At 33.3% G+C, this 17,354-nt stretch overlaps 1 protein-coding gene across 9 annotated transcripts in view; it reads left to right on the plus strand.

Annotated features, from left to right (window-relative positions):
• The window catches only part of ASCC3 (activating signal cointegrator 1 complex subunit 3), a 284,668-nt gene that overhangs the window by 116,232 nt on the left and 151,082 nt on the right, over positions 1-17,354 (plus strand). For all 9 annotated transcript variants that reach the window (XM_082307043.1, XM_082307047.1, XM_082307049.1 and 6 more), the window contains 2 exons: positions 6,585-6,761; positions 9,847-9,918. In XM_082307043.1, coding sequence (XP_082163169.1) covers positions 6,585-6,761; positions 9,847-9,918 — 249 coding nt within the window. The remainder of the gene's footprint in view (positions 1-6,584; positions 6,762-9,846; positions 9,919-17,354) is intronic.

Genomic DNA, 17,354 nt, shown 5'->3' on the forward strand with positions numbered 1-17,354 from the left:
AGCTTGAGGCCGTTTCCTCTCATCCTATATGTGTCTTTTGGGACTAGAAGGCGTCAGTAGATAATGGCATTGGCATTTCATTTAGTTCTTCATTTCTCATCTGGAGTGGCTGCTCATAGTCTTTTGCCACAGTGATGTTCCTTATGGAGGCTGATCAAGTTTCTCAGCATCTGCTATTACAGGATAAACCAAACAAGCTTACTGAAGTTACTTCTACGATATTTTTTTGGTTTCCAACTCTTAAGTGTTGTGGGGCATTTTTTCCTAACTTTCTTTTATTTGTGATTTGTATATTTAGAGTCTATTCCTCCTATTACTCAGTTCTATCCTTCTTATACCTCCAAGAATTGCATGTACTTAATTTGCTAACACATCATCTTCGGAGCTTGCATTCAGATGCTTGTTCATTAAGTCCTCAGACAAACCTCTTTATAGTTGCTGCAGGATTCACTTGTTGCTATAAGAATGCTTCCTGAGAGCGTCTTGTTTTGCAGCTGTGGCCTGTTTTAGAATGAGCTAAATTAAACGAAATTCATTTTGAATGGGACCATCAACCTAGATTTATCTGTATGGCTGACGCACACATCAGTTTTATTAATTCTGCCAATCACCTGCTCTTCTTGTCACCCGTTATTTTTTATTTACTGCGTATCATGGATAAAATTATTGAATAGTCAGGCTTAGAAAGCAATTAGAGGCATCCCTTTTTAATTGGTGTTTTTCAATTATACATTCTCTTTAAAATCTGTCAGTTCATCAGCTTGTGATAAATTTAATACAGGTTTTCTTGCTATTCTGTAATGTTATTTCTAAACAGTATGTTGTGCAGCCTATGTCTAATGCCTTACATGAGTCTAGATCTCTCTTGTTATCTTTTCTGGCAACTTTGTAGTTGTGTAAAAATGACTTTTTTAAAACAACATACTTTTTAAAAACAAAACCTAAACTCCATTTGTTTGGAAAATGTTATGTATCAAATGTTTGAATTAATCTTCAAAAGCTTTTCTATTACTTTGCATGGAAGTGATGTCAGGAAGTCATTCTGCATGTCATTTTTTATTATTGATATGTGAACGTTTTTCCATTTTTGTGATCTATCCATGGAGTTTAAAAGGTAATAGTGATTGTCATATGTTTTATGTTCTTTCATAATATGGTAAAGCAGTTAAACTGGTTTGTAGAAGGGTTCATATTTCTTTTTATTTCTTAGTTTGGGAACAAAACAGTAAGCATAGCATGAGAAAAGGCATTCTGTCATTCACCAAAAACTGACATGGCACTTTGCAGGGCATAGAAATCTTTTAATAGGTATACTCAAAATGTCATTTCTTAAGGCAAAGTATTGCATACTTAATATTTAGCTGAGGGAGAACAATATGGCTTATAATCGTGCTTTATGCATGGTTACATTTTTTCAGTACCTCTAGATTTTTAAATGTGTTCTAAATGGAGGACTGAGATCACAGTATTTTCAGGGTTCATTGGAAGCAGAGTAAAACTCATTTATAAAATTACTTAACTAGATGGTTGCCTAGTAACAAATGCATTCTGTGCAGAGTGTTTGTGTTGTAGATAACGTCCTATGTAGAATCTTCAAAACAGTATTAGTAATTGCATTTTTACTATGTACTTTTGATTTTGCAATTTTACTTTTTTTTCGATTTTTGTCCTGAAAATTAGGAAAGTACCACCTATGTGGACTGATTGACAACTTAGTTCTTTCATTAGACAGTAAACAAGATATCAATAAACAAGTAAACACTGGTGAAATATTCTAAAAAACTTCCTTCGTAGTCATTTTGAAAAACCTTTAATTCTTTTTTTTAAAAATGTTCTAAGAATTCCTCCATTTTTTCCTCTTCTTTTCTCCTTTTTTTGGATAATGTGAAAAACATAGATCTTATGAGAGCCTGAGACTTTACAGGCATTCTCAGGGTAGGGTCGTGTCTAACTAATAACTAATGTGAATCCCTGTATGCAGTACTTCTTTCTTACCACTGTGGAGCAGGGAACTCAGGAACCTATGTTAAGAATTCATCTCCTTGCACATCTAGACTGAAAACTAAGAAACACTTGTGTCTAATTTTCTGTGTATCTTTAGCATACCTCTGAAGGGCATACAGACTGACTGTAGAAGGTGTGTTGAAGTGATCCTGGGTCATCTGAATATCAGATTGATTTCTAACCAGTGGACAGTTCTCCAAAGATTAGAATATGTAAACTTGTCTGCTTCACTTAATTCTGTGCTCGAGTTGAACAATCAGGGATATGCTTTGCAGCTTTATTGTAATTCATTCTGTGAAAGTGATATTTTAATACATGGAAATGGGAAGACTGCCAGGATCACAAAGTTCAGGAAGAACTTTAGAAGTCAGATAAAAGAGTATCTTTATGCATACTCTGTATGCTCTCAAGTGGCAGCTGTAATGTAGTGAGATGATATGCAAATCTTAAAACCTATTAGGAAGAAAATGATCCTGCTGTGATCAATTTACAATCCAGAGGGGCACTTCCCATACCTGATCCTTTATCATTTACAGTGTAAACGCAGATGATGCTTGACTGTGGAAATAGGTGCTGGATAGCTATCTTCTGTTTATTTTTTCTGTATACATGGAATTTCATGGTGTGATAATCGCGTTCTGTGAACGTGTATGTTGAACATGCTGTCAGTTCTCCACATGCCATTGTGAATGCTGCTGAATTAGATATACTAATTAGATAAGTCATTTAAATATAGTTATGGCAATTTTATTTCTTACTTCTAGTGTAATATCAAATCAATAAATATAGTAAAGATTTCAAAGAACATGATGTGCAAATACTGTGACAGTTGTTTTCCAAAGAAAGCCTTGGAAGTTTCAAATGGTCCTTATATTTTTACTGAGATAATTAAACACATATGAAGATTAAAATGTTTGAGATTGTGTGCCAGTAGTGAGGAAAACGCACAGAGCTGCATACCACCAGCCAGTGATAGGGAATGTAAACAGAAAACTTTGTCATCCAAAATTTCTTTTCAGTAATTTTTACTGCAGTTTCAGGAAAAGACTGCATGTTCATAGTGTCTTGTATATAAAGTTACAATCTCTAATGGGGACTTCTAGGACCAAAATAGTAAGTGATCCAGCACGTGAAAAATACTAATGTTTGAATGGACTGTATTTACAAAGGGCATCTGCACACTTTCAAGACTGACTTTTCTTCAGAAGCACCTGAGAGCAAAACATATTAATGCTTGCTCTTAAAGGGAAAGTCAGAAAAGTAGTTGAAAAATACATGTAGAGAACTCTGTTCTAAAAATGTGTTAGAATTCTAAAAACCATTGTGAAACATAAAGTCTGTATAGTGCTTGGATAGATGAATAATAGATAAATACTTGAAACTGAATTATAATCACAGAGAAAATGCAAAAATAAATCGTGTTATGGTTGCATATTCAGGTAATTTTGTTTTTCTAATGTTTAAGTTTAGCACACTTCTAGTCACTGCTGTTTATATATTGCCATGTATAATTAAAAGAATAAACAAAACTCATTCTGTATATGTATATGATGATGTGCAGACATGTAGGGTTTTAGCTTACAGTTTGAATTTGATGTGAGCATGAAATAATTGGGAGAACTCTTGTGATACATTTTGTCTTTTAGGGTAAATGTACCTCTTTTTGCTTCTTTTATATATATATATTCTCGATATTTTGTGTTGCTAAGTGGATGTAAAAGTAGATGGTAAAAAATAAAGATTTTTTTTGTTTGGATGGCCTTGAAAGAAGTTAAAGATATTGATGGAATGATTTAGAGTCTTAGTAGTCTTTATTTAATTATGAAGACTAACAAAATGTTACTATAGAGCAAAAGACATTCTTGCCTGGTTTCTTATAGCACTCTGACTTAATTTTTGTGGCTTTATATAAATAGAAAACTAATTGTCCAAACAATTTGTAAATTTTTGATTTATAAATTGAAAAAATTACATAGGCACTATACACGTATGCACAAATATATGTAAAGTATAATATAAAATATACCAAAATATATTTTGTTTAAAAATGTGCTATGCATATTAGTAATTTTAATTATTTGCTTGTGTTAACTCTCTGCGGCCATTTTCATGTGGAGTTGTAATTCAGGGTTTTCAGTCAGCTCCTTAACTCCAGGGCCAACTGCCAGATCAGTGAACTTAAATGGCTTCTTTTTACAAAGGTTTTGAAAGTGGCAAGTCTCAGTCAACTGTGGCTGTTCTCTAGGCATTGTTTATAATTTGAAAGAAAACTCTGAACAACTTGCAGTTAATTGCTGTAAAAATTCATACTTCTGTGGTTATTAAGCAGAGTTCTTGTTAATTGTTCAAGTACTTGAAATGCTTTCCTACCTTCAGATGGAACTGAGCACATTTTCAAACTAGTGCTTTCAGGCTCTTAGGAGATTTGAAAAGAATTGTTATTGAATTTAGCAAAACCAAATAATGTTTTCCAGATTGGAGCTTAGTTACACTTTTAGATTGTTGTACTTATTATCAGGTGATTGTGAACAAAGTACGGGATAAATATATCAGCAGGTGGTTACTGTTCTTACAGATTCAAGTTAAAAAAAAAAAAAAGTGTATAAAGATTAAGTAAATTAAACTTTTATACAGGGTGCAGGTGCCCAGGCGCCGGCAGTGGGAGGCTGCGGGGCGGCCTCTGTGTGGAGAGGCGGGGGCTGCCCCGTGCCAGACACAGCCGGTTCCAGCCGGCTCCAGCCGAGCCACCGCAGGGCACAGCTGAGCCCCGCAGCCAAGGTGGTGGCACCCCTGCGAAAGTGTATTTAAGAAAGGGTAAAAACACTGTGCAGCAGTTGAGAGATAGGAGGGAGGAAAAAAGCGTGAGAAACAACCCCGCAGACACCAAGGTCAGTGCAGAAGGAGGTAGTGCTCCAGGGGACGGAGCCAAAACCAACCAACCAAACAAACAAACAAAAAAGAAAAATACCCACTCTCCCCCTCCCAAAAAAATAAACCTCAAACATCTCAAAACTGTGTGTTTGAGGCTGACTATAGCCTTTATGTCATCACATAATCCAGCTGTAAATAGACGTGTAAGAAATGATAATGCTTCTTTGTGCTCTTAAAGGTGAATGCTGCTGTTCCCTGCAGATGGAAGACTTTGGAAAATTAAATCTCTCATTAGTCCCAGTCATCTCAAAATTTACGTTTACATAAAAGATTTTGTTGTACATGGGCTTTCCTTTGCAAAGCTACTCTTCGTATAAGTGCAAAGGAGTCAATCAGCAGGTTTTCTGTGTCATTTAGTTGGTTGCATCCACAGTTTAAGTGTCCAAATTTTTGCCATGGGACATGTCCATTAGCAGGCAACATAGTGGTTTACTTTGTCTGCTTGATGTCTGTGGAGTTGTGGGGGGACGTTTCTTTTGGGATTTGGTTTATTATTTTGGTGTGCTTGTTATTTACCAAGTCTGTGTTATGGTATGGTGTATTTTATCTTCCTTGAGAATGCTCCTCATATACTTTTTAATCATCTTTTTTGAAAACTTTTGTCTGTTTTAATTACATGGCACTTCCTTTCACTTTAACTCACACACTTGTATTCTAAGTAAAACCTCATATTGTTTTGAACAGGACTTAGCCAGGTAGAAGTTACCAGCCTTACTCATCATGCGACATTCACGCATTTGAGACAAGTTGAGAACCTCATATATGGCTTCAGTTATAGTGTATAAAAAGTCTTTTGGTGAAAACTACTGTGAACTTTGCTTCTAAATAATTATGCTAGTAAGAAAGTTGTGAGCCAGCCTACATGGCTTTTAATATTCCAGAAGGAAATGAGAAAATTCTTGCATACTTTCCTCATTCAAGTCTTTTGGCTGGTTTCATTCTTTTTGAAAATTACCTGGAAATACATATAACATGCAGGCTTTTATATGGAACAGAGTATTTCATTGTAAATCACCATTTCTGTCCCTTATCGAATGGGAAGGCATGTAATGCAAACATTTGGGGCATTTAAAATAAAAAAAGAAAAAATATCTGTTACAGAGCAACTTCTTGGTATTCACATATCTTCGAGTCTGCAGAAGTACTGCTACATAATGGAGAAATGCAGATAGTAATGAACTAGAATAGATTGCCTAAGAGAGTTGTGGAAAGGTCTAAGCAAAAGCCAAGACTGAGGAATGATACGAATTACATTCTTCTTTCTTTTCAGAATTGTGGTGTGATTCAGCCTAAGGAAGAAATGATACCAAATTATCTGTGCTAGTTTTGCCTATAAATTGGACTATCCCTTCTTAACAAAGCCAGTTTTACTGCTATTGTTCCTCTATGTCAGTTAATGACTGCTAACCTTTTGGAGGGCAAACATGCAATAAAATAGAAAGATGAATAAGCAAGATTTGATAGAATTGCAGAGTGCTCTGGTTTCTTCAATACAGGGTAATCACTAACACATCTATTGTTCACCTTTTGTAGAAAGTATTAAATGCTTCTTTCACATTACTGTTTTATAGGCGATGTTTTTAAACTCTGTGCTTGATTTCTTGGCTTATAACACTTGGATCATTTACAGTTTTTCTGTTTTTTAATAGGTTGAATCTACACAAAGTATGATTAGGATTTTGGGCCTTTCAGCTACATTACCCAATTATCTTGATGTTGCTACATTTCTACACGTCAATCCCTACATTGGACTATTCTACTTTGATGTCCGTTTCCGACCTGTACCACTGGGGCAAACCTTCATAGGAATTAAGACAACCAATAAGGTAAAGAATCATGAATGCCAAAGAAAGGGTTGCTGTTTGTTTTGATCATGCTTCACGTATGTATGTGTAGGGGGTACTGGTTTATTATGCTACAGGTATTTAATGAAGCATATTTTCTTTTGTATAAATGTATACATAATTGAAAGCTGCTTTAAGAATCGTATTTCCTCAGTTGACAGTGCTTGTAAGTAGGCCTTGTTGCAATTGGATACAATGGTATCTAGCTTTGCATTGCCTCCACTTTGCTAGTAAGTTTTGCTTGATTAAGGAGAAATCATCGCCCTCAACTGGAGAGTCACTGTAGCAGCTGATTATTCTCCCTTTCTTGTTTCAGTTTTCCATTTTGCTAGAAACAGTAGTGCTTCTTGTTTGGCTGTAAGGCTGCATGAGGAATGTTGTAAGAAAAATATTCATTTATGAAATATTGATATATATATATTAATATGACATACATTAATAATAGTTGGATATAAGTTATTGATGAAAACCTTAGCATTCTAAACCATTAAATATCTTATGTGCACATTTGATAGGAAACACATTAAAGTAGTCCCTAAATAAGCTTCTTTACTCTTTGTGCTCTTGCTCATTTTGGGAAGCATTAACGCTGTGGTCACGTATAATATTCTTATTAAAAATCATAAGTGCCACTTGACACATAAGTTATAATTCTTCTTTTAATACAGGCATTAATACAAACACTTCTCCAAAAGATTTCCTATGCATCTCACTAGCTGGTAATTAAAGCTTATATAGCTCAACTTTTAGAAAATCTTATTCTGCTATGATTTAATTTAATAGAAATCAAAACATTTTCAATCAAAAGTTAATTTCATAACTTAATCAATAATAGCTTTTTTTTTCTTTTTTTGAAAAAATGGACATTGCCTTTCTTATTAGGTTATTTAAGTAGTTCATTCCATCTGCAGTGCAGGAAAGAAACTTATTTTACAACTGTAGGGAGCCATTTCAAGTCTATACACACAAGAATAGTTTACCATATGGTGCTTACCATGATTTGCATATTTTAACCTTCGTTAATTGTTTCAAGTACCTTCACTGTTATTTGCTGTTGCTTTTCATTAATCTTTTCCTGATACTTGATTTGAATATGTAGTTTATTTCCACTGTATGGTAAGAAAAAAGGAAAGACTCATTTTGTTCATACTCACTTTAGAAACCATTTGTGATTTAAAAATCAAAGAAATATTCAAATTATCCTATAAAGTTTGAAATTATTAAAAAAAAATGTAAGTTTTATAAAAAAACCACGAGGACATGAGGAAATATTAGGAGGCAGTAGTTATTCTGAAAGTAAGTACCTGGTAGACAAAGACAACTGTTTTGGTAATACTGCAGTTAGGAGTTTGTCTTTTTGCTTTTCAGAAGAATGTCATTACAGATTTCGGAGAGTAAAATACATTTTGCAATCAAGATAATAGACTTTATAGCAGATGAAAAATAAAAGTATTAAGCCAAGGAAAGCAATGTAAGAACCCCCAGAATCAAAAGCAGTTCTTGCAAGTGTAATAAAAATACTATGTGTATATCCACACTGATGAGTTGCAAGGAGATAGAAGGTTGTTAGTTTACCTAGGTAGATGCTTTGCCACAGCTTCCTGACATCCTTCATCCGAAAAACCTCCCAAAACATTTGGAACTGATTAGTGTTTTGCTGAATCACATGCAAACTGTAGGCAAGCTTTCAAAGGCAAGGACAGCATGGTGTATTTATTATGCATAGAAGTTAGCCAAGAAAGCTCTTAAAACTCTGTACACTGAAACTCTTAGAGCATATGGGACCAAGACTAAAGTTTGGCTTCTTCAGATGGAGGTCTGTTAATGTCAGATATTTTTCTTTAATGTCAGTTATTTTTCTTTATGCATGTTTATATTTTCCTCTTTAGGTATAAATGCAAAGAATACATAAAGTTGCATTTGTGTGCATGTGTATATATATATGTCCACATTTGTATTTATGCACTGCCTTTATACGTTTCTCCTTAATGATTTTCACTTGTTATTATTTGAAAAAATAATTAATTAAAATGCTAACCTCTCATTTTCAGAATAATCAGGCTGGCTACTTGTCTATTGCACACATGTCCATATTGTCTCATCTTTTTATTACTATGCCTGTATGTTGCCAAATATGAATGTTCTCTTCTTCCCTTTAAAGCTGTGATTTTCAACTTTCAGCTATTCTAGATAACTGCAAGTACTAAATTGCCATTTTTTAATTCTTACATGCTTTGCTCTTGTAAAACATTTTTTTGTGTCAAAAAAATTTGGTTGTAAAATAGCTGTCTTCTTTCCACCCGTGAATGCACAAATGAAGAATGGAGTGATTATTCTGATTTTGAATTTCATTTATTTATTTTGATTTGTCACAACCTTAATGCTGAGGTGCATTCGAGTAGATACATGCTATTTATATTGTGATACATTAAAGAAATTGAAAAAAAAAAATCTTTAGAGTAGCTTGAAGAATACTTTTTATTTTAACTGAACTCTTTATTTTGGAACCTTCCTGAAACATTTTATTTATCCATAATTGGAAACTGTACATGGTACTTCCACTGGTCCCTGTTCATGACCCAGCTATGAAGAAATTTCTCGTTTTTTATGGCAAAGAAGCTGACAATCAGTAATTTCCTGGATATGTATATCTGCAATGTAAAAAACTACTTTTATAGTACCAAATGGAAGGAATTAATGTTAGGTAAGATGATGTATTAAAAGGATACTTCATCAATATCTTGTAGAAGTAAGGTTACTTAACAGGAAAGATAAATTAAAAAATAGAACTGGGTTACACCTCTTTTGTCATTAAAAAAACAACAAAGTCATGTAATAAATTTTCTACCCATTGCCCTTACTTGTATTTTACCTACTTATTTTCATGTTCTGTTTGTGAATTTAAAAATACCAAAATGATATTGTTAGGAATGGGAATCAGTATATTATAAATTTAATTGCATAATCACTTTTTTTTTCATGGATCACTGTAAGTTGCTTGATGCATAGTAGAAAATATATAAAGATAGAAATACTTTTAATATGAGGTATCATGTTTGTTTTTCAGGTGCAGCAGCTGAATCATATGGATGAAGTATGTTATGAAAATGTGCTGAAGCAAATAATGGCTGGACACCAGGTATTTATTTTTTGTTTCAGTTTGCATTCAGAACACACAAAGAAAATAGTTTTGATCATCATAACAATGTATTAAGAAATGTTTTTTTAAATTTTTTTATTATTATTTTGAGATATGTCACTTCAGAGGTCATCTCTAAACTTGAAAACACTTTATAGGAGCAACATGCAAGAAGATCTAAACTGGCTAAATAATGTTAGTTTCTAGCTAAGGTGAAAATTCCTGATACTTTTCTTCATACAGAGGAAAAAACTGTCTACAAACATATATAATTTTATTTGAAAAATTCAAGTACAGTAAGTTGTTTAATTCTTGGAGGAGATGTTTTTGTAGCTTTCCTTGAGAATAGTTTTGGTTCCTGTACTAGCAGCTGAATTCATGAGTGTTTTGTTTTAAGGCATGAGCTACAGCTGAGAGAGGTCAAAGGAAGAACTGTAGTCTACTTAATGTTACAGTTTCAGCAGCTGACACTGTTGCTGATCTCAATTTCTGAAAACTGTATTCCAAAACAACAACCAAATAAGGAGTGTATTTCCAGACAAAGCAGAAGTGTGGTTTCCCTTGCTATGTAAATGTTGATTTGGTTTCAGAACACTTTGGTTAATTAGATTCAGTTGATTGTAAGTGTTAAGCATTTTCTTTGCTTGAAAATGTTTGTTCTGCTATGTTGCAGAACTCTCTTAAATACACATCTAAGTGCCAATCAGTTACACTGGACTTCAGAGTATTTAAAATTAATTAGATTTATTTAAAACATACTGGTGTTGATACTTGTGAAACAAACTTATGAAACTTATGAAACATATCCTGAAATGAATGATATACAAACGCTGGTATGCAGTCTTTGACAATGCAGGATCAAGCATGTCAGCTCATTATATAATACAGTTAATTATAGTGTGTAGTATTGTACCACATATTAAAAATTAGGCATTTTTCCTCTTAATGAGTATGCTATGAGAAATGATCTATCTAATCATTAAACCAGCTGCAGATGTTAAGAAGAAGTGCAAAAAAAAAAAAAAAAAAGTCACGTAGATATATCTACATTGAAATGCCTGCCCCATAGTGGAAGATGAATATTATAAGTGAATATGATGAATATTACGCTAGGAAGTTTTCTTTAGTGTCTTTTCACAATTTTGAGAATAACCTTTGATCTTCTAAAGTTATCATCTTCTTCAGATTTTCTTAGTTTTTAGAAATCCATTACCTTGTGTCCACGTTCACCATAGTCTGTTACCATTGTGCTCTGTTACCTTTCTTAGCTTCTGTTATCCTTGCAACTTGTGTGTGTTTATATTCTATGTGTGTAAAGTTTGTTTGCTTTTTAACAAAGCTACGGTTATTTCTAAATACACTTCTTAGAAAGATATTCACACCTTCCCCTTAATACTTTGGAAAAAATTTACACAGCAGTTGTATATCTGTATGGAATTCAGGAAATTACTGGAATTTTATAACTATTCAGGCAGTAATGTGACAGACACAGATCTCATTAGCAGTGCTCCAGAGAGCCAAAAACCTACCTGTTCTGTTTTATACTGAAGCGCAAGAAAGAAATACCAGAATCAGAGAAAGATACTTCCCCTCTTCTAAAGTTCCATGAGTTAATGTACACCTTCCTGTGGCCATCTAACTTTCACAGTGTTGTGTCTTTCAAGATTCTTTACCAGAGCCTTTGGAATGTCTTAATAAATTAAATTCAACATTGTTTATCTACTGTTCTGTTAAGTCATTTTCAAAGATTTCTACCATGTCAGAACTGAATCATTTACTCTTACGGAAGTAATGCCGATGTGTCCCTGTCATAGGTTACAGTGACTGAAGTTCATGTGTTTTAATAGATGTACATGTGTGTTCATTTTTTAAGACTAAGGCTGGTAGGAGGTAGTTGCATTCTACAGACATGTGTTTTGACAGATGGAGAGAAGCTTTTTATGTTGATTTTTCAACAGTCATCCTCTGCAAGACTTCAAGCTCTTCCTGGCTACTGGGAAATTAAGAGTTGGTGATTCAGCCTTTAATTTTGATCCATCTGCTCAAACTAATGAGATCTCATTTGTAGGCTTCACTTTGAATTACCAAATGCAACTGAAACTAACATTTGTCTTATAGCACAATTCTCCTCTTGTTTAACTTGAGAAAGGATATAATGATAGCTGGCTTGCCCTACTGAGTTTTCTAGGGTTTTTGTTACAGAAACTTTTTATTGTGACTGAAGAAGTAAGATCAGAAAATGTCCCAAGGGCTTCCAGGTGCTTTTGAAGTTTGTGTGCTCTTTTTGTAGGATTACTAACAATGTAGATCTTCATTAGGAGGTTTCTCTGTCATATCCTACCTCTTAAGACTGCTTTAAGTGAGAATCTCTAGTGCTGTTAAGTCTGCTTTCCTGGGAGTGTCTTTCTGTACTTGGTATTAGCTGGTGAATATTTGTTTTCATGTTGTACTTTGAACTTACTGTGTTCTTATATTATCTGAAAAGATGTTAGATCCTCTTGAACTGATTTGAACTTTTGGAGTTTTATTTCTACCTCTTAATAAACGAAAGATTCTTTAAACAAACAACAACAACAAAAAAACCCTGAAAGTACACACCATTCATCAGAGAATATGACTCCATGCTCAGTTGCAGGTGGAGTATTTTTGCCAGCATTTATCTTCTGGGATACTGTTCCTTTGAAGACTGGGTGAAGGCTCAGTCACCAAAAATTATCATTCCCTCAAAGGGATTACAGCTGTCTCTTGTCAGGCAGTCACCAGTAGTGGGCCACGTGCATTAACAGCATTAATTCAGCTACAGAGCTGAAAAAGCTTCTTCACATTTTACGGCCCTGTGAGAAGGGCATCTAATGGCGTAATGGCGACAAGTTCTGGGGAGTGGGTAGCACCTTTCTGAGGCAGCCTGTAGAGAACCTCGCAAGATCAGCAAAGACAGTGCCTGAAGACTGTACGTATCAACATCATTTCTATAATAAATTGAAACATTGCATTACTAGCTAGTTTAGGACAATACATACCATACTGTCTTTATCTTCACAATGTATGAGGGGGGAAAACACCCGTGTCATGTTATGCTTTGAGAAATACCACAGTATTTTTACAAGTTTTGAGAAATGACAGTATTTTTAAGGTTTTTTTTTTTCCTCTGAAACATATCATATGTAAATTTTAACTTTACATTAAATTTCTTTATCTAAAAAATATAGAGCTGTTGCTCTTTGCCAAAGTTTAGTTGCTTAAGTTAGTATCCTAGGGAATTAACTCTTTTCGACTCTGACCATTGCTGCTGTTATATAGGTTCACATCCATTATATCTCCTGTCTATTTTGTGCTTATTTCAGTTCAGTTTTCTCAACAACCTTTTGAAGAAAAGAGCTTTTCCAAGTACCTTGTTAGTTTCTGAGCTTTTGCTCTTCTGATTTGAACTAATTTCTTAGGTTTAGCTGGCTTCTTCTGTCTCACCATTTTGCTTTTGCAGTATTATCTCAACTGATATACCTATGACAAGTTTTACCTTTTATATTTGAAAATGAAATTTGGATTATTTTTTTTTTAATGTGCAGAATACAGCCATGTATACTTGTTAAATTTTTAATTAGTGTATGCATTGAGTGGTTAGTATGCAGTTTTCTGGAGATCAAGTTTGCTTTATTAATTAGAATTTATGTACTTAATTAAAATGTTGTTCTGTACCACCGTTTTGCATTTAGTTCATTAGAAGCAATATTGAGATGCTATATATTTTTTTAAAAATCTTGGAATAATTTCTAAGTATCACCTTGCACAGATTTTTAATACTTTACTCTTTCAAATCAAGATTTTTGATGTCACAGATCAGAAACAGATTACACTTGAATTTATATAGTCAAAATTGGTTCTGTGCTATATATTGCACATAAAGCATTCACTTTGTCTATAATTGTTCTCTATTTATCATAATTGACTTGAACTTCGCAGTATTAAGAAGTGTCATCTTGTTTTTCTTACAATGCTATCTTAAACCAAAAAAGAAACACTAAGTAGTTATTTTAAATCTATTATATTAAATTGTCAGAAGTGAATTTGACAGGTATTAATTTCATCTGTAAAAATGATGGATTAAATTTCTTTATTATCAGTTTTCCAGCTGTTATTTGGTTGCAGAAGCCGTGTGAAGATAGAAGTTTAATAAGCTTAGTTACTGCAACTCTTGACAATGCTTTTATAGCTGTGTCATAAGATAAGATTTAATAAAACAGTATTTCCTTCAGGCATCTCTCTGGAACTTAGTACCTTGAGAATTAAGCTTATCCTAGTATTTTTCGTGGGTGAAATAGTGTTTATAGCACACTTCGGACAAATATCTCTGAGAAGTTACAGGTTTTGTTAAAATTTATTCTTTATCTAGATTGTTTTTTTTCTAGACTTCCATCTTATAGCCTAAAGAGTTTATTTCAGTCTGAGTTTTTGTAACTCTGTATCTATACAGATTGCTTCTACTTCATCACCTGGTGTAGCTTATTTGCATATATATGTGTATATATTGCTTCTATATTTATATATGCACACATATATGTAAGTATATAAAAATACACAAATACAGAAGGTAAAGTGGTCTGGCAGGATAGCTGAAATTGGTCCATCATTTCAGATGTTATTTCTTTGTCAGCTGATTAGGTGAAGACTTGAATACTTTGGATCATTTTCTGTAGAATTTCTTTTGTGGTTTTTGCACAATTAGGGCCCATTTGTATGTATGGTTTCTTTAACAAAATCAGACAAACTCATTCAGTGATGGTGCACTGTTTTTATGTTCTGCATCTTCATGATTTATTTATGCACTTCATTTCCACAATAATTGCTTCGTGCAATTTTAAGGATATAATAGTTAATATAATCTTATGCATGAATAAATGAAACTTTTTCTCTTACTTTAAATAAAAATACTATATTGATGTGCTGTGTAGAAGATACGCTTCAAAAAATACTATATACCAGATGTTTCATGTTAGTGTCAAATAATAACATATGTACTATTTTCCTCTGTATTTTCTGGTCACATCTGTTTGGCTTTAAACATTTAATACCTTGTCAGCTGCCTATATGAACAGCTGAGGAAATTGCTAGAAATGGAAGCCATAAAAAGTTATGTATATAATAACACATTATTCTTCAGTTAGGAAGCCTTCTAAATGTTTGTGTGCTATATTTCTGTGCCTTATGCTAATTTTTGCATATATGTTTGTATTTACATAGTGGCTTGTCTGTGTATGTGTATTCAGGTGTTCACAACGCGTTTATGCAGACCAGAAGCACCAATTTAATATCTTTACATTAATTATGAGTTCACAAGGTGTTCAGTTTATGCCTGTAGTCTTGCACAGCTACACCATAATGTTGGTATTGGTAATACAACTGTTTCAGGTAGCAAGTGCTACTATTTAGAATCATTATTCTTCTGATATTATGAATGTGCATTCAATCGTTAAAACAAAAAATCAAATTTAATTCCAAATGTGTAACTTTTCATAAGCTAAAATTATATTTAAATGAAATAATAAATAGTAACATCTTGAGCCAGTTGGCCTTTTGTGGATGACCTAAGTGTTAAGTTACAGATGTACAGCTTACAAGTGTGGTAAAGGCAAACACGATGTTTTACTAGCTCTATGGTAAAAGCTGTTTTTCAAACATGAGACTGCAGACCATTAGTGGTCTAGAAGATTCTGGAAAGTTAAGTCTGTGGATCCCTGTCAGCTTCATATTGTTCTTCAGTAAGAATTTAATGGCAAGGATAAATGATACTCCAGCAGAAATGTTGAGGATTGTCAGTGGTGCAAAGCTTTTGAAAATACATGCTTTATAGCCCTGTAAGAAATGTATCTGTGTGTTTAGTTTAACATAATAGATAGTATCAACTAAGAAACTTCCTGATTATTGTCAAAACTTCTGTAAATTATTCAGAATGTAACCAGATAACTACTGTCCATCAAGACCTTATGCCTATCACAGACTTTTTAACAGATGTTACCAGAGAATCCAGTAGTAACATCATTAGTGGGTTTTAATTTGAAATATACAGTAATATAGGATGCTATAGAAAATAAGTTATTTTGAGGAAGCCATGAGGATGGGAAATAAATATTCTTTATTAAGACACTAAGATGCATCAGGAAATTCCTTTTGACTTTATACTTCTATTCACTTTCCAGGGTATGAGACTTCTGACATATGTAGTCCTGTGGTGTTGATAGTTTTCTTTGTGGTTACTGAAGAGATGACTCCAGAATATGTTACATTTGTATACTCTCATGTATATAATTGTGAGGTATTTGTAATATTCTTATTTAGGAGAGGATATCTTGAGATGGGCTAGGTATCTAACATATGGGTTTATGAGGGACATTCTAATCGTTCTAGCACAGTTCACTATTGTTTGCAAACTATTGCATCATTTAAATTCTTCATAACTTTATTAAGTTTCATATTAAAAACATTGCTTACACTTGAAGGCAGTTCTTCACTTTTCTGATGATGTAGAAAACCTGTTGCTTAGGAGCAAAAAAAGCTTCTGGATAAAGGTCTGTATTTTTAAATCAGTACTGATAAGAAATAAGCTAGAAAACCTGACTGTTCTGTTCTTTCACTGGTTAGTAGGTTTATTTATGTTACTGGATCTTACAAAACCAGAAGATATAGAGGTGGCGATTTTCTTAGTCTTTTTACTTAAGTAAAAGGAATGCGAATAGATATGAAGATTTCTCCCATATCCTCTATGTTCCTTCAGTAAACCTGAATATAATCTGCTTATCACTACTGGCTCCTGGGTTATTTTTTCATATTATGGATGGTATACATTTAAGTATAAATAGTTTTGGAAACATAAGAGAGTTGGTAGACATGACAACTCTTATTCTGGAGTAATATTTGTCAAAAATATAATTTGTGATAATGTAGAAACATATTTTATTGTACAAAGTCAAAATAGTTAATGTCAGAACAGGACAAAGGGAAATGCTTGAAACAAATTATTGCATGATCTTGTTTTTCAAAAAAAAAGATGCAGTGAAAAGCTGCTCTTAATTTTGAGTAATAATTGTCGTTCAAGTCCACTGGCATCTGCAAAAATGCGATTGTTAACTGCCTAATGACATATATTTGCATAGTAATAGACTAGCTATTCTTGCTTAATATGCTATACAAGAATAGATCTTGCTATTTCTATTTCTATCCTGTCAATTAAAATTCAGAATAATTTCTACTACCTGCAGGAGTCAGTAAAGTATTGTTTGCTTGTCTTATGGAATAATTTGCCCTCTACTTTAATTTTCACTCTATTCATTTTTCCTCTGCATTTTGTCATATATTTGGCTAATGCTACAAATTGAAGATAGCATAGATCTCGTTATACTGTTCTGAAACAGGTTTCCTTTAGTGTCCAGAATTCATATTTA

Source organism: Platalea leucorodia (assembly GCF_965183815.1).
Source record: "Platalea leucorodia genome assembly, chromosome: 3".
NCBI lineage: Eukaryota > Metazoa > Chordata > Aves > Pelecaniformes > Threskiornithidae > Platalea > Platalea leucorodia.